Source organism: Oncorhynchus tshawytscha, linkage group LG14 (genome assembly GCF_018296145.1).
Source record: "Oncorhynchus tshawytscha isolate Ot180627B linkage group LG14, Otsh_v2.0, whole genome shotgun sequence".
Classification (NCBI taxonomy): Eukaryota; Metazoa; Chordata; class Actinopteri; order Salmoniformes; family Salmonidae; genus Oncorhynchus; species Oncorhynchus tshawytscha.
Window position 1 is genome coordinate 43,402,669 of NC_056442.1, and position 24,554 is coordinate 43,427,222.

Genomic DNA, 24,554 nt, shown 5'->3' on the forward strand with positions numbered 1-24,554 from the left:
CCCATCACCCTGTAGCACCAGTCCACCTGGCCCCTGTGGTCCCTGTGGCCCCTGTGGTCCCTGTGGCCCCTGTGGTCCCTGTGGCCCCTGTGGTCCCTGTGGTCCCTGTGGCCTGGGGACATAGTGGTGTCAGGACCAGGTCAGAGAGGGGTAAGGAGGACAGGGATGAAAGGCTGGGTCAGAGAGGGGTAACAGGGACAGGGATGAAAGCCTGGATCAGAGAGGGGTAAGGAGGACAGGGATGAAAGGCTGGGTCAGAGAGGGGTAAGGGGGACAGGGATGAAAGCCTGGATCAGAGAGGGGTAAGGAGGACAGGGATGAAAGGCTGGGTCAGAGAGGGGTAAGGAGGACAGGGATGAAAGGCTGGGTCAGAGAGGGGGAAGGAGGACAGGGATGAAAGCCTGGGTCAGAGAGGGGAAGGAGGACAGGGATGAAAGCCTGGGTCAGAGAGGGGTAAGGGGGACAGGGATGAAAGCCTGGGTCAGAGAGGGGTAAGGGGGACAGGGATGAAAGCCTGGGTCAGAGAGGGGAAGGAGGACAGGGATGAAAGCCTGGGTCAGAGAGGGGTAAGGGGGACAGGGATGAAAGCCAGGGTCAGAGAGGGGTAAGGGGGACAGGGATGAAAGCCTGGGTCAGAGAGGTGTAAGGGGGACAGGGATGAAAGCCTGGGTCAGAGAGGGGTAAGGGGACAGGGATGAAAGCCTGGATCAGAGAGGGGTAAGGGGTGAGAGGAGGTGAGGGAGAAGGAGAAGAAGAGCTTCATTGTCTCACACACTCTCTCTTACACACATGATAAACATGAGATGGTATGGGATGTTCAAGCAAGGCATCAGTCTGTGACACTGCTTTGGTATACCATATCGGTGTGGGTATTTCCAGTTAAACATGTGACGACCCTCCCACTCTGTCTGCCGTATTCTGTCTTTGTTCTTGTTTCCTTATTAGGATGCCGGTGGGCGGAGTTGGAAGGATCGTCAGCTACATGGGAAACACCTGGGCCAGATGTCTCCCAGGATAAATGGACCTCTTCCACATTCATGGAGGAGACTCTCTCCATGCAGACACCTTTGTAGATTGTGTTGTGGTTCTTGGTGGCCTTTTGTTTGTTTGCGTTGGCACCTTTCAACACCCTGCATTATCACATTCATGCATGCAAAACACTCACTTACACTACTGATTACTGATTACACACACCATTGTATATTTTCCTTAGTTGCTTTAGTTAATAAATATATATTTTGTTACTCCTTATCTCCACTTTGTCTCCCTTTGTTACGGGCTTTGAGCCGGTTCGTGACAAGTGGGGGCTCATCCGGGATCTTTGAACTATTGGTTTGGGAGATCGTGGAGGTACGTGTTTGGTTTGCATATTGTGTTTGCGTTTGATAGGCCCAGTACTGGTTGCCTTTGTTTGGTTTGTGTGCTGCATTGGAGAGAGATAATGGTTAGTTTCCAGGCCCTGCCTAGCCTGGAAACTCTTGTTCTACTTTCTGTTGGGAAGTCAGTCTAAGGAGGTGAGTAAATCGGCTGTGTACCTCGGTAGGAGATTGTGTAGGGTAGTGGAACTTGCTACCCGGAGCTATAGCCTTTTTCCCTTGATAGCGACGTGTTTCATTTTTTGGAATATGTTGGGCATGGTTAATGTGTGTTATTTTTGTGTGGTGTCTGTGGACTGAGCAGTTGTCTCGGGGGCACATCCGTGGCTTGGTGGAATTTGCCAGCATGGTGGGGAGTTTTTCCTTTCCAGCGGGCTACAGTGCGTAAATTCCCACCGCAAATCTGCACGAAGACTAGGGTTGAGTTATTGTAGGTTTTGGGGAAGCTCCGTATCTCATCTCTCTTCTGTGGTGCTCAGGGTGATTGTCAATTCTCGGGTTGTGGTCTGGCGTGCTCAGCAGAAGGGAAGAGCGAGAATTTTTTTGTGTGATTATGGCGTCTTATGTAGATAAGTTCATTCGCTCTCCATCAGAGGAGTTGTTAGATTTAGGTACTAAAGAACAGCTGTTGAAGGTCGCGGAACACTACAAGGTTGAGATTAGTGATGAACGTCTAAAGAATTCTATTAGGTTGATATTGAAGGCCAACCTGATGGAGAGTGGTATTCTTGAAGTTACCACTGGGCCAGCCTCTGCTGAGGATTTGTCGTCTCCCCATAACGTTACAATGGTCATTCCATCGGTTAGCCCTAGTAGCCTTCTTTTTGAACAGCAGAAAGAACTGCTTTTGTTACAGCTGGAGCATGATCGTGAGGAGAGAGAGCATGATCGTCTAAAGTATGAAAAGGAATTGGCATTTAAACAAGATATGGAGCGTGCTAAAATCAAGTTGCAACAAGAACGTATAGAGTTGGTTAGAGAAGGAAAGATCTCAGGGGAGAGTTTGTTTTGGGAAGGTGACCCAGATTTACCTAGGGGTAGTTCTGCTTTTGGTCGTGCCCCAGAGACATTTGATATTGTTGGGAACTTACGGTTATTGCCTCAGTTTAATGAAAAGGACCCCGAGACATTCTTTTCGTTGTTTGAGCGGGTTGCTGACGCTAGGAGTTGGCCTGATTCTGACCGCACTTTAATGTTGCAGTGTGTGCTGACTGGTAAAGCACAGGAAGCATATTCAGCTCTTAGTGTACTAGACAGTGCCAGTTATGATAAAGTTAAAACAGCTGTGTTACAGATTTATGAACTGGTCCCTGAGGCTTACCGCCAACGATGTAGAACTTTAAAAAGGGATGATAAGCAGACTCATGTTGAGTTTGCGCGACAGTTATCTTTACAGTTTAATCGCTGGTGTTCCGCCTCTGCAGTTGTGACTTTCCAAGGGCTGTGTGATCTGATTATGTTAGAGCAATTTAAGGACACAATTCCTGATCGTATTGCCACGTATATTAACGAACATAAAGTAAAGAATGTTGCTGAAGCTGCGGTTTTGGCGGACGAGTATGTGTTGACTCACAAAAGTGTCTTTGCAGAGCCCCGTATTCGGAAAGAGTGGGGGCGTTCAGATAGATTTGGGCTTCGCTCACCGAGATACTTTGGTTCACGGGCAGAGTTCTATTCAACTAGGGTTGAGCCTGACTCTCATGGTAAAGTTGACTTTGGGCAGGAGTGTCACTACTGTCAAGGTTCAGGTCATTGGAAAAACGAATGTCCACTTCTCAGGTCAAAGGGTGCTTATGCTAAATCTAAGCCTACCGCGTTAGCTGCACCTGTTCCACATCAGTTCACTCATGACTCTTTTCCTCAGGCCCAGGAGAATGTGAAAGTCCATATTGATCCAGACTATTTACCTTTCATTACGGAAGGTTTTGTGTCTATGTTAGGAAGTAAAGACCTAGTGCCAGTGAAGATCCTGAGAGACACAGGTGCCTCTGAATCATTTGTGTTGGAGTCTGTGTTACCCTTTTCTGCTGAGACTGATTCGGGGAATAGTGTTCTAATTAGGGGAATAGGTTTGAACACTCTGTCAGTTCCATTGCATAAACTGATGTTGGATTGTGGGCTGGTGAAGGGTGAAATTGTTGTGGGGGTGCGTCCTTCGTTGCCTATTGAGGGTATCGACGTTATCCTTGGGAATAACTTGGCTGGTGAGCGTGTATGGCCAGTCGTGTTTCCATCTCTAGTGGTTTCCACTAAGCCGTCATTTGTTGGGATTCCTGATGAGTGTACAGAATTTCCCAGAGGTGTTCTCTGCGTGTGCAGTGACACGTTCTATGAGCCGTGGCGAACTGGTTACTGCGCCGACTAATGATAATAATACAAAGTATGTCACTGTTTTCCCTGTTATCCCGTTATCTGTAACCCGGTCAGATCTAATCAATGCGCAACGGGATGACCCCACGTTGGAAGAGTTGCGTGATCAAATTGTGCCTGTAGAACAGTTGGGAGATGTCGCCCATGGCTATTTTCTCCAAGAGGATGTCCTGATGAGAAAGTGGGTGTCTCATGATAGTTGTTTTCTGGGGAGGCAATTAGTCAGGTTGTTGTACCAGTTAAGCTTTGTGAGTTGGTGTTGGAAACTTCTCACAGTGACGTTGCTGGACATATGGGGGTGAGGAGAACCTACAATCGCATATTAAGACATTTCTTTTGGCCTAGATTAAGAGGATGTTTCTGATTTTATCAAAACTTGTCACACCTGTCAATTAACTGGTAAGCCTAATCAAGCTATTAAACCAGTACCATTGTTTCCTATTCCTGTACTCAGCCAACCTTTTGAGTATCTGATTATTGACTGTGTGGGTCCTCTGCCTCGTTCTAAAAAGGTTAGCAGTTACCTGTTCACTGTGATGTGTCAGACCACTAGGTTTACTGCTGCCTATCCTCTCCGATCTATCACGACTAAATCGGTGTTAAAAGCTTTGACTCAGTTTCTCTCATTGTTTGGAATCCCTAAGGTCATTCAGAGTGATCAAGGATCTAATTTTACCTCTAATCTGTTTAGTCAGGTTCTTCAACAGTTCCATATTAAACACAATTTGTCTAGCGCCTATCACGCGCAAAGTCAAGGAGCACTGGAACGTTTCCATCAAACACTTAAGTCTTTGTTGAGAGCTTATTGTACTGAGATGGATAAGGATTGGGAGGAGGGGTTGCCTTGGTTACTGTTAGCCGCTAGGGAAGTTTCACAGGAGAGCACAGGTTTCAGTCCAAATGACCTTCTATTTGGACATAGGGTGCGTGGACTTTTATCTGTTCTCCAGGATGACTGGAAGTCTCCCGAGCCTCCTCAGTCCCTATTATCGTATGTGTGTGATTTCCGGCGACGACTGTACGCCGCTGGTGAAATGGCTAAAGAGAAGTTATCATCTTCACAGGAGAGGATGAAGGGCATATTTGATCGCCGAACTGAGCCTCGTCACTTTAGTCCAGGTGACCAGGTTCTTGCTCTGCTGCCAAATGTTGGTTCTGGTTTTCAAGCCAAGTTTCAAGGTCCATATACAGTGGTGCGCCAGTACACTGAGCAAAATTATCTAGTTGCCACTCCAGAACAGAGGAAAGCACACCAGCTGTGCCATGTAAATCTGTTAAAACCCTATTATGCACGTTCCTCTGAGACTGAACAGTGGGATTCTACAGAGGACGGTAAACCTGTTCTTTTGGCTGATACCGTTGTTTCCTTGGGTTCTTGTCGTGCTAGATCTGGGCATGAGGAGGAAGATGTTCCTGGTCCAGATGATTGTATATTGCAGGGTAGATTGAAAAATTCAGAAACACTGGATATTTTAGACAGTCTTCTCACTCACCTACCTGTTGATGGGCGGAAAGAGATGGTTGGTCTGATTCAGAGATTTCCAGGTTTGTTTTCTGATACACCTACACGTACAAACTTAATAGAACATGATATTGACATTGGAGGTGCTGACCCCATTCGTCAGCGGTTCTATAGAGTTTCTTCAGAGAAACTACGTTGTCTGGATGCTGAGGTCAAGTACATGCTGGAGAATAAGATAGCAGAGCCTTCTTTCTCCAGTTGGGCTTCTCCTTGTATCTTGGTCAGTAAACCGGATGGAACACACTGTTTTTGTTAGGACTACCGTAAGGTAAACAGTGTCACAAAGCCAGATTCATTTCCTCTTCCTCGGATGGAGGACTGTGTTGATCAAGTCGGTGCAGCTAAGTTTGTGAGCAAATTTGACCTGTTAAAAGGCTATTGGCAGGTGCCAATTCTTTCCTCTTAAATATTGCTTCCTATGCACAAAGGTTGCTGAGATCTGGGGAGGAGGAGGTTGGTTGGTGCAGGTGGCGGTTGTGAACACATAACCCCTCGTCAATTTGGGACGCAGAGGCTGGTATGATGTTCTGGGGTCCTTGTTGGTCCCCGGTTTTATGGGGGGGAATGTGACGACCCTCCCACTCTGTCTGCCGTATTCTGTCTTTGTTCTTGTTTCCTTATTAGGATGCCGGTGGGCGGAGTTGGAAGGGTCATCAGCTATTTTCTGTAATGAAACCGCAGGTGTGAATTTAATAGGTAGCAGTGGAAGAGAGAGAAAATATTTATGTCTGGGAGGATGGTTTGAAGTGCAGAGAAGACTGTCTGCTTCCGAAATGGCACCCCAATCCCTATATAGTGGGCCTTATGGGCCCTGGTCAAAAGTAGGGGCCTATATAGTGGGCCTTATGGGCCCTGGTCAAAAGTAGGGGCCTATATAGTCCACTTATTTTGACCAGGTCACATTGGGCCCACTATATATGGAATATGGTTCCATTTGGTACCTTCTCTGTTCTTCAAACCATCCTAACTCACATAGATATTTTCTCTCTTTTGCAACCACAGGTGACTTACGGTCCAGATGTTGACAAGGCGTCTGCAGAGGAAGGGGTCCAGGTTCCAGTGTAAGCAAGGAGGGAAGGTGATGTAGAAGACCTCGTGACCCAGCCCTGCCGACACCAGGAACAGGAAGTATAGCAGCCGGTTCCTCACCTCATACTGGCGCCTAGAAGACACCTGTGGGTGGGTACAGAGTTAGTAGTCTCTCTAGACAAACAGGTTGCCTCCCACAATGTAAGATCAGGGATATCTGAGACTAGAAAAAGCGGGAAACCTTATTAATTACAGTAAATGGTTTTTGCCACTCATTCACAGTGTAAAAGCAGAGTAGCCTACAGTATAATAACAAAAAGGAGGCTCATTGCAGGTCATTGTCATTCCAATCATTTTCACTCCTCTGTAACCATATTCTGAACTGGAATCCATATATCCTGAGGCTGCATTGTCACGTTCGCTGGAATAATTATCGGACCAAGCTGCAGCGCGATATGGTTTCCACATATTATTTATTAGAAACGCACAAACAACAAAGAAAGAATGAAACAAACAACGAACCGTAACAATAACGTGTAACATACACTAACTCAAAACAATATCCCATAAAACAGGTGTAAAAAATGCTACTTAAATATGATCCCCAATTAGAGACAACGAGAGCCAGCTGCCTCTAATTGGGAATCATACCAAATACCAACATAGAAAAAATAAACTAGAACCCCACATAGAAAATAATAACTAGAAAACCCCTCAGTCACGCCTTGACCTACTCTACCATAGAAAATAAGGACTCTCTATGGTCAGGACGTGGCATGCATTTATTGTAGCTGGGGATTTGAACAAAGCACATTTTTGGAAAAGGGTCCCGAAATTCTATCAACATATTAATTGTTGTACTCGCGCTGCTAAAACCCTCGACCATTGTTATACTAACTTCCAGAATGCATATAAGGCCCTCCCTCACTCTTCATTCATCAAATCGGACCACAATTCCATCTTGCTCCTCCCCTCCTATAAGCAGAAACTCAAACAGGAAGCACCTGTGGTGAGGACTATTCAATGCTGGTCTGACCAATTGGAATCCACGCTTCAAGATTGTTTTGATCACGTGGACTGGGATATGTTCAGAGTAGCTTCAGAAAATAATATTGACACATATACCGATACGGTGAATGAGTTTATCAGGAAGTGCATAGGAGATGATGTACCCACTGTGACTATTAAAACCTACCCCAGCCAGAAACCGTGGACAGATTGGAGCATTCGCGCAAAACTGAAAGCGTGAAACACCACATTTAACCAGGGCAAGAAGACTGGGAATATGGAAGAATACACAGTGTAGTTATTTCCTCCACAAAGCAATCAAGCAGGCTAAACGTCTGTATAGGGACAAAGTTGAGTCCCAGTTCAAAGGCTCAGACACGAGACCTATGTGGCAGGTTCTACAGACAATCACAGATTATAAAGGGAAAACCAACCACGTCGCGGACACCGACGTTTTGCTTCCGGACAGGCTGAAAACCTTCTTCACTCCATAATAGAGTGCCACCGACGCAGCCCGATATCAAGGACTGTGGGCGTGTCTTCTCTGTGGCCGACGTGAGTAAGACATTTAAGTGTGTCAACCCTTGCAAGGCTGATGGTATCCCTTGCCGTGTCCTCAGAGCATGCGCAGACCAGCTGTCTGGTGTGTTCACAGATATATTCAATCTCTCCCTATCCCAGTCTGTTGTCCCCACATGCTTCAAGATGACCACCATAGTCTCTGTACCTAAGAAAGCATAGGTAACTGAACTAAATGACTATCGCCCAGTAGCACTCACTTCTGTCATCATGAAGTGCTTTGAGAGACTAGTCAAGGATCCTATCACCTTCACCTTACCTGTCACCCTAGACCCTCTTCAATTTGCTTACCGCCCCAACAGATCCACAGACAATGCAATTGCCACCACACTGCACACTGCCCTGTCCCATCTGGACAAGAGGCATACATATGCTGTTCATTGACTATAGCTCAGCATTCAACACCATAGTACCCTCCAAGCTCATCATCAAGCTCGAGGCCCTGGGTCTGAACCCCACCCTGTGCAACTGGGTCCTGGACTTCCTGACAGGTCGCCCCCAGGTGGTGAAGGTAGGAAACCACACCTCTTCGCTGATCCTCAAAACCACAAGGGTGCATGCTCAGCCCCCTCCTGCACTCCCTGTTTACCCATGACTGCGTGGCCAAGCACGCCTCCAACTCAATCATCAAATTTGCAGACGACAGAACAGTAGTAGGCTTGATTACCAACAATGATGAGACAGCCTGTAGGGAGGAGGTAAGGGCTCTGGGAGTGTGGTGCCAGGAAAATAACCTCTCACTCAATGTCAACAAAACTAAGGAGATGATTGTGAACTTCAGGAAACAGCAGAGGGAGCACCCCCCTATCCACATCAATGGAACCGCAGTGGAGAAGGTGGAAAGCTTCAAGTTCCTTCGCGTACACATCACTGACAAACTGAAATGGTTCACCCACACAGACAGTGTGGTGAAGAAGGCGCAACAGTGCCTCTTTAACCTCAGGAGGCTGAAGAAATGTGGCTTAAAACCTAAAACCCTTACAAACTTTTACAGATGCACAACCGAGAGCATCTTGTCGGGCTGTATCACCGCCTGGTACAGCAACTTCCCCGCCCACAACTGCAAAGCTCTCCAGAGGGTGGTGCGATCTGCCCAGTTCATTACTGGGGGCAAACTTTCCACCCTCCAGGACAGCTACAGCACCCAATGCCATAAGAAGGACAAAAAGATCATCAAGGATATCAACCACCCGAGGCACTGCCTGTTCACCCCGCTATCATCCAGGCGAGGTCAGTACAGGTGCATCAAAGCTGGGACTGAGAGACTGAAAAACAGCTTCTATCTCAAGGCCATCAGACTGCTAAACAGCCATCTCCAGCACATCAGGAGTGGCTACCTATAGACATAGATTAGGAATCACTGGCCACTTTTAGAAATGGATCACTAGCCACTTTAATAATGTTCCATATCTAGCATTGCTCATCTCATATGTATTAACTGCATTCCACACTATTCTATAGTGTCTTAGTCATTTTTAAATTGTGTTTACATATTGCATCACCCATTTCATATGTATATACTGTATTGTATTCTATATTACACCACTGACTGTTAAACAGCCATCTCCAGCACATCAGAGGCTGCTGCCTATAGACATAGATTAGGAATCACTGGCCACTTTAAGGAAATGAAACACTAGCCACTTTAATAATGTCTCCGTATCTTGCATTGCTCATCTCATATGTGTAAACTGTATTCTATACTGTTCTACGGTTTCTTAGTCACTTTAATTGTTTGTAAATATTGCATCACCCATCTCATATGTATATACTGTATTCTATACTATGTCACTGTATCTTAGTCCAATGCTGCTCTGACATATGTGTATATATATTCTTAATCCATTCCTTGCTTAGATGTACGTGTTTTTTGGGATATACAGTGCCTTGCGAAAGTATTCGGCCCCCTTGAACTTTGCGACCTTTTTGCCACATTTCAGGCTTCAAACATATTTTTTTGTGAAGAATCAACAACAAGTGAGACACAATCATGAAGTGGAACGACATTTATTGGATATTTCAAACTTTTTTAACAAATCAAAAACTGAAAAATTGGGCGTGCAAAATTATTCAGCCCCCTTAAGTTAATACTTTGTAGCACCACCTTTGGCTGCGATTACAGCTGTAAGTCGCTTGGGGTATGTCTCTATCAGTTTTGCACATCGAGAGACTGAAATTTTTTCCCATTCCTCCTTGCAAAACAGCTCGAGCTCAGTGAGGTTGGATGGAGAGCATTTGTGAACAGCAGTTTTCAGTTCTTTCCACAGATTCTCAATTGGATTCAGGTCTGGACTTTGACTTGGCCATTCTAACACCTGGATATGTTTATTTTTGAACCATTCCATTGTAGATTTTGCTTTATGTTTTGGATCATTGTCTTGTTGGAAGACAAATCTCCGTCCCAGTCTCAGGTCTTTTGCAGACTCCATCAGGTTTTCTTCCAGAATGGTCCTCTATTTGGCTCCATCCATCTTCCCATCAATTTTAACCATCTTCCCTGTCCCTGCTGAAGAAAAGCAGGCCCAAACCATGATGCTGCCACCACCATGTTTGACAGTGGGGATGGTGTGTTCAGGGTGATGAGCTGTGTTGCTTTTACGCCAAACATAACGTTTTGCATTGTTGCCAAAAAGTTCAATTTTGGTTTCATCTGACCAGAGCACCTTCTTCCACATGTTTGGTGTGTCTCCCAGGTGGCTTGTGGCAAACTTTAAACGACACTTTTTATGGATATCTTTAAGAAATGGCTTTCTTCTTGCCACTCTTCCATAAAGGCCAGATTTGTGCAATATACGACTGATTGTTGTCCTATGGACAGAGTCTCCCACCTCAGCTGTAGATCTCTGCAGTTCATCCAGCGTGATCATGGGCCTCTTGGCTGCATCTCTGATCAGTCTTCTCCTTGTATGAGCTGAAAGTTTAGAGGGACGGCCAGGTCTTGGTAGATTTGCAGTGGTCTGATACTCCTTCCATTTCAATATTATCGCTTGCACAGTGCTCCTTGGGATGTTTAAAGCTTGGGAAATCTTTTTGTATCCAAATCCGGCTTTAAACTTCTTCACAACAGTATCTATGACCTGCCTGGTGTGTTCCTTGTTCTTCATGATGCTCTCTGCGCTTTTAACGGACCTCTGAGACTATCACAGTGCATGTGCATTTATACGGAGACTTGATTACACAGGTGGATTGTATTTATCATCATTAGTCATTTAGGTCAACATTGGATCATTCAGAGATCCTCACTGAACTTCTGGAGAGAGTTTGCTGCACTGAAAGTAAAGGGGCTGAATAATTTTGCACGCCCAATTTTTCAGTTTTTGATTTGTTAAAAAAGTTTGAAATATCCAATAAATGTCGTTCCACTTCATGATTGTGTCCTACTTGTTGTTTCTTCACAAAAAAATACAGTTTTATCTTTATGTTTGAAGCCTGAAATGTGGCAAAAGGTCGCAAAGTTCAAGGGGGCCGAATACTTTCGCAAGGCACTGTATGTTGTGAAACTGTTAGATATTACTGCACTAGAAGCACAAGCATTTCGCTACACCCGCAATAACATCTGCTAAACGTGTATGTGACCAATAAAATCTGATTTGATTTGAAGGCCTTCAGCGGTCCTCATCAGGTTGGAACTACTTTCGATATTGCATGTCTGTTGTATCTAAGTTTAAAGTAGCTTAAACAAAATAATAGCCTAGGCTAAATGCTCAAGTCAGGTCATAGGCTATGTAGCCTATGTTATGTCACATTTGAATAGCCTAACAAACACCCCAAAACAAACACGGATGTTGGGTTGTTTGTTTAGACTACTCATAGCCTACTTGGTTTCATTCTTCAAAACAAATGCAATGAATAAGACTGCAAAATACCTTTTGGCCATCGGATAATCAATCTGCAAGCAATCTCTACCTTCAATCAAAGAAGGGTGGACTAACAAGAAAAGCCTGTCGGAAGGTACAGGACCGCTGTCAGAACTGATCAGTTGGAAGGGATTTTGATTTCCATAGGGGGCACGTATTTTTCATGGGCCAATTTTTTTTAATGGGTTTTATAGTAAAGACATCTCCATTAAGAGTCTGATACACCTGTGCATCAATCTAAGTAACATCAAAATATGTCAGTTTAAGCTCCAGATATCTGCATGGGCTGAGTCTCAATCCACTGCATCTGTTATGTCGGCCTTCCACATCTACAGTGGAAGGTGGCCGAGCTACAGCGGTGTTTGTCAGACCATGAGACATCCCGAAAATTGGTCTTCTCGCAAAATTGTCTGTAGTGTTCGAACGGTTACAAATTAATATGATCACTCTGTGGAAAGATGAGACTCTCACGAACAAGATGGCGATCTCCATTTTTCTCTATGACCCCCACAAGCTCCATGGACTCGTCTAAAGCTAACCCGGTACCAGTTTTAAAAAATTATGGAAGTATGGAGGTAGTTTTGTGCCAAATAAAAAAAGGTGTTAAATATGTGTCCAAAAAACATAAATATTTCCTGAGCTTTCTTATATCTCCTAGATATAGGACAAACACTTAAAAAAAACTATTTCTTATGGTTTTGTTTTTTGTATGGTCTGTTTTGCCATTTATGAATGTGTTCTGTATTGCTTCCTATTGGCTATAATAGGAAAGGCAAAATTCAAATTTTTATCAAATTTATTCGTTAACATTTTTCATACCTACAGGGGTCCTAAAATTCAGAAAAAAATAGCTAAAGGATTCACCATCTTAAAACAGTTCAATATATTAGCCTAGTAACGTGGCATGAACACAACCAGTCAATACGTTTTCATCTGATTGTCAAACAAATCACTTCGTAGGCGGCACATAAGTTTCAAGTTTGGGGAAGCTTACAATTTATTCTACCATTTCTACCAATCTGTGAGCCAGTTATGATTTTCATACATGCATTTTTGTTGATCGGGTTCATTTCAATAATAATGTTTTAATTTCTCTATCATGACTTGGTTAATCATAAAATCTGAATTAATCTGAATTAATAAAGTTCAAATTTAACTACTGTGAGAGCACCAGCCCTTGCCACATGGACACATTGATTCAACCACTCTTTCGTGTCATCTGAGATTCCCAAAGATTGGAAAGCAGCTGTGGTCATCCCCTTCTTCAAATGGGGGGGAAACTCTTGACCTAAACTGCTACAGAACTATATCTATCCTACCCTGCCTTTCTAAGGTCTTCGAAAGCCAAGTCAACAAACAGATTACCGACCATTTCGAATCCCACCATACCTTCTCCGCTATGCAATCTGGTTTCAGAGCTAGTCATGGGTGCACCTCAGCCACGCTCAAGTTCCTAAATGATATCTTAACTGCCATCAATAAGAAACAATACTGTGCAGCCATATTCATTGACCTGGCCAAGGCTTTCGACTCTGTCAATCACCACATCTTCAGCGGCACACTCGATAGCCTTGGTTTCTCAAATGATTGCCTCGCCTGGTTCACCAACTACTTCTCTGATAGAGTTCAGTGTGTCAAATCGGAGGGCCTGTTGTCCGGGCCTCTGGCAGTCTCTATGGGGGTGCCACAGGGTTCAATTCTTGTACCGACTCTCTTCTCTGTATACATCAATGATGTTGCTCTCGCTGCTGGTGATTCTCTGATCCACCTCTATGCAGACAACACCATTCTGTATACTTCTGGCCCTTCTTTGGACACTGTGTTAACAACCCTCCAGACGAGCTTCAATGCCATACAACTCTCCTTCCGTGGCCTACGATTGCTCTTAAATACAAGTAAAACTAAATGCATGCTCTTCAACCGATCGCTGCCTGTACCTGCCCACCCGACCAACATCACTACTCTGGACGGTTCTGACTTAGAATATGTGGACAACTACAAATACCTAGGTGTCTGGTTAGACTGTAAACTCTCCTTCCAGACTCACATCAAACATCTCCAATCCAAATTTAAATCTAGAATTGGCTTCCTATTTCACAACAGAGAACCTTTCACTCATGCTGCCAAACACTCCCTCGTAAAACTGACCATCCTACCGATCCTCGACTTTGGCGATGTCATTTACAAAATAGCCTCCAATACCCTACTCAATAAATTGGATGCAGTCTATCACAGTGCCATCCGTTTCGTCACCAAAGCCCCATATACTATCCACCACTGCGACCTGTACGCTCTCGTTGGCTGGGCCTCGCTTCATACTCGTCGCCAAACCCACTGGCTCCAGGTCATCAACAAGACCCTGTTAAGTAAAGTCCCCCCTTATCTCAGCTCGCTGGTCACCATAGCAGCACCCACCTGTAGCACGCGCTCCAGCAGGTATATCTCTCTGGTCACCCCAAAAAACAATTCTTCCTTTTGGCCGCCTCTCCTTCCAGTTCTCTGCTGCCAATGACTGGAACGAACCACAAAAATCTCAAACTGGAAACACATCTCCCTCACTAGCTTTAAGCACCAGCTGTCAGAGCAGCTCACAGATTACTGCACCTGTATATAGCCCATCTATAATTTAGCCCAAACAACTACCCCTCCCCCCATGTATTTATTAATTTATTTTGTTCCTTTGCACCCCATTACTTCTATCTCTACTTTGCACATTCTTCCACTGCAAATCTACCATTCAATTGTTTTACTTGCTATATTGTATTTACTTCGCCACCATGGCCTTTTTTTGGCCTTTTCCTCCCTTATCTCACCTCATTTGCTCACATTGTATATAGACTTATTTTTCTACTGTATTATTGACTGTATGTTTGCTTTACTCCATGTGTAACTCTGTGTTGTTGTATGTGTCGAACTGCTTTGCTTTATCTTGGCCAGGTCGCAATTGTAAATGAGAGCTTGTTCTCAACTTGCCTACCTGGTTAAATAAAGGTGAAATACAAATAAATAAAATTGATACACCATGATCCATTGGCAGCTAAAGAAATGAGCGCATGCATGGAACTCAGAGATAGTCTATAGACCAATGTAGCAGTGGGCCTTCCATGGTCAACAAAATAAAAATACATAAAGCCGATAAATAAATAACACTTAAAAAAATTGCATTCATCTCTCTACTCCAGCTGTCTGCCTCCCTTTTCATCTTTCTTGACTTGAACTATCCCTAGTGAAGTGCAACATTGTATCAAATCAATCAACTGGGTCCTGCCCACCAGCAAACTTGCAACATTGTATCAACTAGCCTATTCCGGGCCCTCAAAAATGTCCAGTGAGTTCAAGACAGACAGCTGTTTTTAGGAAAGGTTTTCAGGTATTTTAAGAGCTTTCCACTGAATATATGGGCTCATCAGATCATGATATTTTGCCCCTTACACCGAGGCTTGGCAATTAGTCCACAAACATTTCCCTCAGCATTTCCCTTTTAAGCCTATTGGATGTGCTATTCAAAAAGTGAGTTATCTTCACAGGTTCTTCAAAAATAATTCCAGCATCTGAACAGTGCACTGTGTACCCGCCAACTTTCCTTCAATTTGCATGGCTGAAAAACTATGTCAACGAAGAAAGCATCCGAGTGAGCAAAACAGCACCCCTATGTTTTACAATATGTAACCCATGTATTTGATGCAGTCAGGCCAAAAAGAGTATGACATGCCATACTCTTTTTGATCAGACAGCATCAGATACATGGGCTACACATTTTTTAAAAACATTTTGTATTTATTTAACCTTTACTTAACTAGGCAAGTCAGTAAAGAACAAATTCTTATTTACAATGACAGCCTACCCTTGCCAAACCCGGACAATGCTGGGACAATTGTGCGCCACCCTATGGAACTCCCAATCACAGCCTGGATTCAAACCAGGGACTGTAGTGATGCCTCTTGTACTAAGATGCTGTGCCTTAGACCACTGCGCCACTCGGGAGCAAACTGAGACAGAGGGTTGCAGTTTAGTTTGTTCGGATGCTTTATATGATTGATGAGTCCTTCTGTTGGTGTGCGTTTCAGTCATATAAATGGTACATTTTAAATATTTTATTTGAATGGGCAAGGAGGTATGGAATAGAGGCTATACCTTCCCAAGGCCTGCCCATACCGCCAGCCCTGAGAAGGTAGCCTATAGCCCACTGGGCACATACATCAATTCAAAATCTAGTTTTATTTTACATTTGGCTAACGTGGATTAAAAACGTAAAATCTACAAAACAATTACCATGTCATTGGATTTACAGTAGGTTAAGAGTTAATAGTTAGTTGAAAAAAATACAAAATTATCTTACATTGATTACTTTTTGCAAATCCAATCAGTTTTCCACGTTGATTCAACGTCATCGCATTAAATTTTGGGGTTGAAATGACCTGGAAACAACATTGATTCAACCAGTTTTTGCCCAGTGGGAGCCTACCTTCTTCTGTTTCTTCAACTCAATAACTCAAACTCTCATAGAAAAGTTTACACTTACACCAACACTGTATCCATTTTCCTTGTGTTTGTCATTTGAGTTGCTGTCCTTTTCATTGGTAATAACGTGTCCATTACCGCACCGCAGTCGAGCAAGTTGGTGAGGTGCTTCTGCGTCTATGAGCGGCGTCTTCCGCGGAGGGTGCACCCAGTTTCCGTTCTGATGCGCGGCTTCGATGAGGAACAGACCGCATGCCCTCTGGAACTTGGCCACAAGCTCCGAACCATGGAGATATTTAAGCAGTTTGAGCATCGCAACTCTCTCAATAGTAGCATATGAGGTGTATGAGAACAGACAGGTACAGACTAAGACAGAGCGCATTACCCACCCTTGGGCTCATCCCACACAGAGGTGTGTTTTCTGTGCGTGCAGGTGCGGTTTGACAGGTGTGTGTGGGATACGCCAGGAGCACCGAACTGTCATAAAGCCAGACAAATTCACCGACCTTTAGACTACGTGAAAAGATCAACCACTATTTTTTAAACCCTTATATTAACTTTTTTTTTTTTAAATTGTCAATGTATTCTAATAGTCTATAACAATCGGCCTATAATTTTGAGATAACAATGTAGCCTGTGTTTATCTGCAGGTCCTGCGTGTGTGTTGTGTGTGCGCGCGCGTGTGTGTGCTTCTTTGTTTCTTATTTTTAAGTATTTTGTTCAACATATAGCCCAATGAGGCCAAATGGGCTTAAGGTTATGCTATATACCTTTATTCAATAAGTTATATTGAACCTGAAGACTTAATGGGTCAAATAAAATAAGTATCTACTTTAGGCCTTATACAGAATAATACATCTGCAATATTCCCAAAACGGGATAAGCTGCAAGGTGCAAATAGCCTATGTCGGTTTAGGTTATTTTTATTTATTTTATTTTTTATTTCACCTTTATTTAACCAGGTAGGCTAGTTGAGAACAAGTTCTCATTTACAACTGCGACCTGGCCAAGATAAAGCATAGCAGTGTGAGCAGACAACACAGAGTTACACATGGAATAAACAAATTAACAAGTCAATAACACAGTAGAAAACAAAGGGGGAGTCTATATACAATGTACAATGTGTGCAAAAGGCATGAGGAGGTAGACGAATAGTTACAATTTTGCAGATTAACACTGGAGTGATATATGATCAGATGGTCATGTACAGGTAGAGATATTGGTGTGCAAAAGAGCAGAAAAGTAAATAAATAAAAACAGTATGGGGATGAGGTAGGTGAAAATGGGTGGGCTATTTACCAATAGACTATGTACAGCTGCAGCGATCGGTTAGCTGCTCAGATAGCTGATGTTTGAAGTTGGTGAGGGAGATAAAAGTCTCCAACTTCAGCGATTTTTGCAATTCGTTCCAGTCACAGGCAGCAGAGTACTGGAACGAAAGGCGGCCAAATGAGGTGTTGGCTTTAGGGATGATCAGTGAGATACACCTGCTGGAGCGCGTGCTACGGATGGGTGTTGCCATCGTGACCAGTGAACTGAGATAAGGCGGAGCTTTACCTAGCATGGACTTGTAGATGACCTGGAGCCAGTGGGTCTGGCGACGAATATGTAGCGAGGGCCAGCCGACTAGAGCATACAAGTCGCAGTGGTGGGTGGTATACGGTGCTTTAGTGACAAAACGGATGGCACTGTGATATACTGCATCCAGTTTGCTGAGTAGAGTGTTGGAAGCCATTTTGTAGATGACATCGCCGAAGTCGAGGATTGGTAGGATAGTCAGTTTTACTAGGGTAAGCTTGGCGGCGTGAGTGAAGGAGGCTTTGTTGCGGAATAGAAAGCCGACTCTTGATTTGATTTTTGATTGGAGGTGTTTGATATGAGTCTGGAAGGAGAGTTTGCAGTCTAGCCAGACACCTAGGTACTTATAGATGTCCACATATTCAAGGTCGGAACCATCCAGGGTGGTGATGCTAGTCGGGCATGCGGGTGCAGGCAGCGATCGGTTGAAAAGCATGCATTTGGTTTTACTAGCGTTTAAGAGGAGTTGGAGGCCACGGAAGGAGTGTTGTATGGCATTGAAGCTTGTTTGGAGGTTAGATAGCACAGTGTCCAATGACGGGCCGAAAGTATATAGAATGGTGTCGTCTGCGTAGAGGTGGATCAGGGAATCGCCCGCAGCAAGAGCAACATCATTGATATACACAGAGAAAAGAGTCGGCCCGAGAATTGAACCCTGTGGTACCCCCATAGAGACTGCCAGAGGACCGGACAGCATGCCCTCCGATTTGACACACTGAACTCTGTCTGCAAAGTAATTGGTGAACCAGGCAAGGTTATAGTCTTTGCTAGGTAAAGTCCCACATTATCTCAGCTCATTGGTCACCATAGCAACACCAACCCATAGCACGCTCTCCAGCAGGTATATTTCACTGGTCATCCCCAAAGCCAAAACCCCCTTTGGCCACCATTCCTTCCAGTTCTCTGCTGCCAATGACAGGAACTAATTGTAAAAATCACTGAAGCTGGAGACTTATTCTCCCTCTCTAACTTTAAGCATCAGCTGTCAGAGCAGCTTATGGATCACTGTACCTGTACACAGCCAATCTGTAAATAGCACACCCAACTACCTCATCCCCATATTGTTACTTATCTTTTTGCTATTTTGCACCCCAGTATCTCTACTTGCACATCATCATCTGCACATCTATCACTCCAGTGTTAATGCTAAATTGTAATTATTTCGCCTTCTGTGGCCTATTTATTGCCTTACCTCCCTAATATTCTACATTTGCACACACTGTACATAGATGTTTCTATTGTGTTATTGACTGTACCTTTGTTCACGTGTAACTCTGTGCTGTTGTTTTTGTCGCACTGCTTTGCTTCATCTTGGCCAGGTCGCAGTTGTAAATGAGAACTTGTTCTCAACTGGCCTACCTGGTTAAATAAAGGTGTTCTCAACTGGACTACCTGGTTAAATAAAGGTGGGGGGGAAACAAACAAAAACGAATATTATAATATCCTCCTGAGACCCGACAAAAAAAGTTTGCGATTGTTTTAGTTTTTTTTACATGACATGAGTGTTTGGGGTGAAATAAAAAAATAAAAACATGTTACCAAGAAAAAAATGTGAACAAATATTGTTATTTCTGTTTTATTGTAAGTGCAAATTTGTCCTCTGTAGTGGTCGTTAGGACATACGTTACATTACAACACAGTTTCTAAATCAAGAGGCGCAACATCGCGAGACTTCCGGAAATGCTTGGGAAACAGACCAAACAGAACAGGCCAGGGATTTGAGAAGTCAATGGGGGAAGCGAGCAATTCTTTCTTTGTTGTTCATTTTCTCGATCTCTAAAGGCACAACCTAGATTCGAGCCAATGTTTTAAGTAGTTGAACTCCAACATCGTGAAAGTGACAAATTGACACGTTTTCATTTTCGTCAAAACAACTTTATATTGAAAGCGTGCCTTTGATTTGACTGTCTGCACAAGCGCAGTTTGGCGCGAGACGACCATTAGGATGAAGTGTTTCTACGCATGACGTCGCCTACAAGTGTGATCAGCCTATCTTCATACTGGACTGTCTTTAATTACAGTCAATAGGTACAGTAGATAAAAAACATAGTTGTGGCATCTGGAAGTCCACTACAGAGGATATTTCTTGATAACCTCTATGTAGCATTCTCATTTAATGTGTTTTTTTTTACACAGTCCTGACACCTCACTTAACTGTTGCTGAGATATTCACTTAGGCCTACCAGAAACAATTTGAATATCAAACTCATAAAAAGTATCATTAATAATTAGCCCACACGCAATTATTTTCAAATGTCCATAATATGTGCTAATTTTAATGGTAGACAAGTTTTTTTAGAATCAGGAAGTTAAAGTTTTCAAAGTCACACCCCCACACATACGATATCACTGAAAAGCCCAGAATGTCCTCTCAAAGGGACAACAGGACTTAATACAGTAGCTTGTATGGCCTCAGAGATGCGGACCAAGAACGGATGACCACTGGACAGGACAAAAATGAAGGAGGATAAAACAATAGGAGCACAGATTATATGAACACAGTTTATGTCACAGTGGACCTTTCATCTTTGCCTTTTTGACAGAGTGTATTGTTTGAACTCATGAGATGTTTTGATTTAATTATGGCGAATCCCTTCTGTATGGCATGATGGCGGCAGACTTTGTTATCTCTACATCGCCACTCGTTCTGACTCCCAGAGAGGGCTGAAAACGGTGTCTATTGTCCTCCCCTATCAACCCGGGCGGTTTCAACCAACCGAGAGGAAAGATAACAACCATGAACTGTGTGTCGATCGTCGCCTTACTGTCTCCTCTCTCTGCGGCTGAGCATAGATCACTCCGGTGGATTAACCCCAACCCTCGCATCGAAGGGTCATCACGAGCATTACATCACCGATTCCCACACCCTGAAGCGTAAAATGATACCCATTTCATATTTAACGAGCGGATCTGAACACTGGTGATGACGGGTGACGCCTGGATTAAATGTTTTTGACGTCGTGGGGATTATCCAAATATATCAACAATATCAAATTGGCTATACAATTCATCAACGAGATGATGGCGCTTTTATGAACGGGAGATAGACGAACACTGTTATCTACATCTCTGCCTGTAGGCTCCTTTGTCTTCGTAGAGAATGTGAATGGCGAAAGATGACATGGCAGAGGTAGATTCAGCATCCAGTGGAGCGGAACCCACGCGCGGGCTGGAGATAGCGTTCCCATACGAGGAGTATGAATGCAAAATATGTTACAATTATTTCGACCTTGACCGTCGCGCACCCAAGATTTTAGAATGCTTGCACACATTTTGCGAGGAGTGCCTGAACACTCTCCATCTCCGCGAGGAGCGTCCATGGCGAATCAGCTGCCCTATATGTCGCCACAGGACGCCCGTGCCGGACTATCGGATACAAAACCTGCCCAATAACACCAAGGTAACGGAGGATTTCCCATTGTACATTGACTCTGACCCTCTGCCTCAGGATGCCTTGCCCCTCTACCCTCCTCCGTTGCACCCCGCACTCGTCGCCCTCAGGCGCGAGGAGGCATCGGGGGCGTCCACGAGCCAAGCTACCCCCTCCACTACCTTGTCCACCGCCACTACCCTCTCCCAGGACTCCGTGCGCTATGACAGCTGTCAGAGCTGCAAGCGGGTTGCCCTGACTACGGGCTGTGTGTGTGTGATATTCTCCTTTCTGTCCATGCTGGTTCTGCTCTTCATGGGCCTGATCTTCGTGCACAGTCACAGCAACCCGCCCTCGCCCGCGGGCCCCATCTGCCTGTCGGTGGCCAGCATCCTAGCCATGTTCTCGGTGGTCGTCACGTGGCTGATCTGCTGGTTAAAATACAGACCAGATCACGAGTCAGGCCGCTCGTCTGGAACGAATAGGAGGAACGCCTGATGATGAAGATGCTAATCATGATGATAATGTGATGTGTGTGTGATTACGTAAATACTGCTGTATACTAGCATAATGTCCCTCCCTCCCTTCACTTTTTGTTGTTGTCGAAATAAACATTGTCCGGAATGGCCTTTTAACAGTAGGATATAGCAAGCACCATGTAAACACCTTCATCTGCTTATTGAGAACTAAGCCTACAGTAGCCTACCATTGATACATTCATACAGGCACTTGTATGTCTACCTATGGCAGGTTTCTATGATGATGGGTAACCTTGCCTGAGACCTAAATTAACTGCCTGTCGCTCCCAGAACAGACTGGTTGATTGCTGGTTGATTGAGTTGAGGACTGTGGTTTGATAACAGTTTCCTGAAAAGTATACATCACTATGCCTCTCACTGCATGAAAACCTGTCCTCCCTCCCATGCATCTCAAAGACGCACCTGCCCATGTTATTGTAGTGTGGGCTACACAATTCCACATGAATAGTTTGAGATTTTGTATCATGCCTATAACAGACCCACTCATTTGAGAAGTCACTAATATATGTAATTGACAAGTCACTCAGGTAAGATGTGTAAATAGTACAGTATCTGTGAAGATAGGAGAGGTGTCCTTACCGCTATTTAAATTGACATGGTGTTTAGGTTACCAAGAATAGGTCTAGAGAACAGGTGCCTGCTACATTCCTATTTTAAAAGGTCTCCGGTTGTAGGCCTACTGTACACTTGTGTACATCTCCCTGGCCTTTCTGCTGTCTGTGTAGTCAGATCATCATCATCTGCCAGGCCTCTGAAAGTATCCTCTTCCCTTCCTCCTGCCTGTCGACTGATCATCGCCACCGGTCTGACAGACAGTGAAGGTGAAAGCAAGGTTCCTTCCCACCATATTGCTTTGAGTCTTGTTGTCATTCACTTCAGATCATTGATGAGAACCTTGAAGAAGGGAGGAGGCATTTCCTCCTTTTCGATTGAGGCGCTAATTTACCCCTCTCTTTAGGTGGTTGAAGATGCACTCCAGGATCTAAAGCACAACAAATTCCTAACATATTGCACAAATGTGATTTGTAACAGTCACACGAAATAGATGACGTTCTACACAATTGGATGACGTAGTAGGCTACACAAAAAACAGATCCGTTTCGGCTGGTGAGCACCACTTTCAAAACTACTGGCTGAAATTATAGAAAAGCTCTGGAGTGCATCTTTAATTGCCATGTGCTTGACAGGTTTCCAAAGCAAACAGATTCCTCTGGCCTGTTGCCTGTGTAACCGATGTGAAATGGCTAGCTAGTTAGCAGGGTGCGAGCTAATAGCGTTTCAATCGGTGACGTCACTCACTCTGAGACCTTGAAGAAGTTGTTCCCCTTGCTCTGCAAGGGCCGTGGCTTTTGTGGAGCGATGGGTAACGATGGGAGGCAGTTGTTGATGTTTGCAGAGGGTCCCTGGTTCGAGCCCAGGTAGGGGCAAGGAGAGGGACGGAAGCTAAACTGTTACACCTGAATGTTCGGGGATCATCAGGGGCATATTGAGAGAGTTGCCATGAGGATGGAGTAGGGTCCTCAAAGTCTGAGGCACAGTTTTTGCAATGCCTATGGAACTGAGAGACTAAAATGAGAGGGATTGGATTTGTCAATATTAGTCAATAGGCCAGGGGCATTGAAATCAGGGCCTGCTGTGCTGCACTGGTTTCCCTATAATCAGAGACTGATGGTTGGACTCTCAGTACAATAAATTATATTAATCAAACACTTAACTACTATAGAAGGATAAATAATCCCAACAGTACTACTGTAGACCATAAGGCTTATATTTACACAGCCCTGAAGCAATTTAGTTTTGTATTTAATTTCTACTGTATGTGCTCTGTGTAGAACAGACACTGTTGGGCCCTCTTCCTAAAGACGTGTCATTTAGGATTCACATAAATAATATGCACATAGGAGATGGCTGGGATATACGCAAGTTATATCTAAGTACTTACTGCCCTAACAAATTCACTTTAACATTGCCTCACAACCAAACATGATTATGGGCCTAAGCTCTAAAGATGGCCACACCTGCTTCAATCAACCTGTTAGACTGTCAGTATAACCTTTAGAAGATGCACTTTCACCCTCTTATTTGACACAAGTAAAGGGTTTATATACTGTATATGGTCTATTATTGTATTCATTAATTATGAATTTTAAAACGAAAACTTGGATGTTTTTGAGTTTGTTGAAAATGTTGTTGTTGTTAAGGTACTAAAATGTATTTGCACAGATAAATGTTAGATATGTGCTGTTTAACACGGTTCAGTATTAAATAAAACAGTACAGTTTTGTGCAATGATCCTTTCTTGTAAAACTTTGAAATTAGACATGATGATAGGCTTGTCAGTAAAGAATACATAAAGGGAAAGGTTAGAATTTTGGCAATGATGCCCTTTACCTACTTCCCCAGAATCAGAGTTGTGGATACCATTTTTATGTCTGTGTCCAGTATAAAGGAAGGTAGAGGTAGTTTTGTGAGCCAATGCTAACTAGCGTTAGCACAATGACTGGAGGTCAATGGGTATCTGCTAGCACTAGTAGATTTTGTATTTAACCTTTATTTAACTAGACAAGTCAGTTAAGAGCAAATTATTATTTACAATGACGGCCTACCGGGGAACAGTGGGTTAACTGCCTTGTTCAGAACAACAGATTTTTACTTTGTCAGCTCAGGATTTGATTTTAGGGCAACAGCACGGTGTAACATTGGTTACATTGTCGGAGGCTAACAGACACCCTCTTGTTGTAGACGCAACGTAGACTAGAAAAAGGGTTTCAAAAGGGTTTTTCGGCTGGACTCATAGGAGAACCCTTTTTGGTTCCAGGTAGAACTCTCTGTGGAAATGGTTCTACATAGAACGCAAACGGGTTC

At 43.9% G+C, this 24,554-nt stretch overlaps 2 protein-coding genes across 3 annotated transcripts in view; one reads left to right on the forward strand and one right to left on the reverse strand.

Moving 5' to 3' along the window:
* sgpp2 (sphingosine-1-phosphate phosphatase 2) overlaps positions 1–16,630 on the reverse strand; it is a 24,281-nt gene extending 7,651 nt beyond the window's left edge. Inside the window, exons 1-2 of one of the 2 annotated variants that reach the window (XM_024445500.2) lie at positions 16,264–16,630; positions 6,280–6,441 (exon numbers count right to left, since the gene is read on the reverse strand). In XM_024445500.2, the coding sequence (XP_024301268.1) occupies positions 6,280–6,441; positions 16,264–16,584 (483 nt within the window). In that variant the 5' untranslated portion in view covers positions 16,585–16,630. Of the gene's footprint in view, positions 1–5,243; positions 5,933–6,279; positions 6,442–16,263 lie in introns of those variants that run through there. The other variant, XM_024445501.2, reaches the window with a different exon arrangement.
* Positions 16,631–19,560: 2,930 nt separating this feature from the next.
* LOC121839282 (E3 ubiquitin-protein ligase RNF182-like) lies at positions 19,561–23,017 on the forward strand. The gene has a single exon (XM_042297575.1). The coding sequence runs from the start codon at positions 20,887–20,889 to the stop codon at positions 21,646–21,648; it is 762 nt and encodes a 253-aa protein (XP_042153509.1). The 5' UTR covers positions 19,561–20,886; the 3' UTR covers positions 21,649–23,017.
* Positions 23,018–24,554: the final 1,537 nt, after the last annotated feature.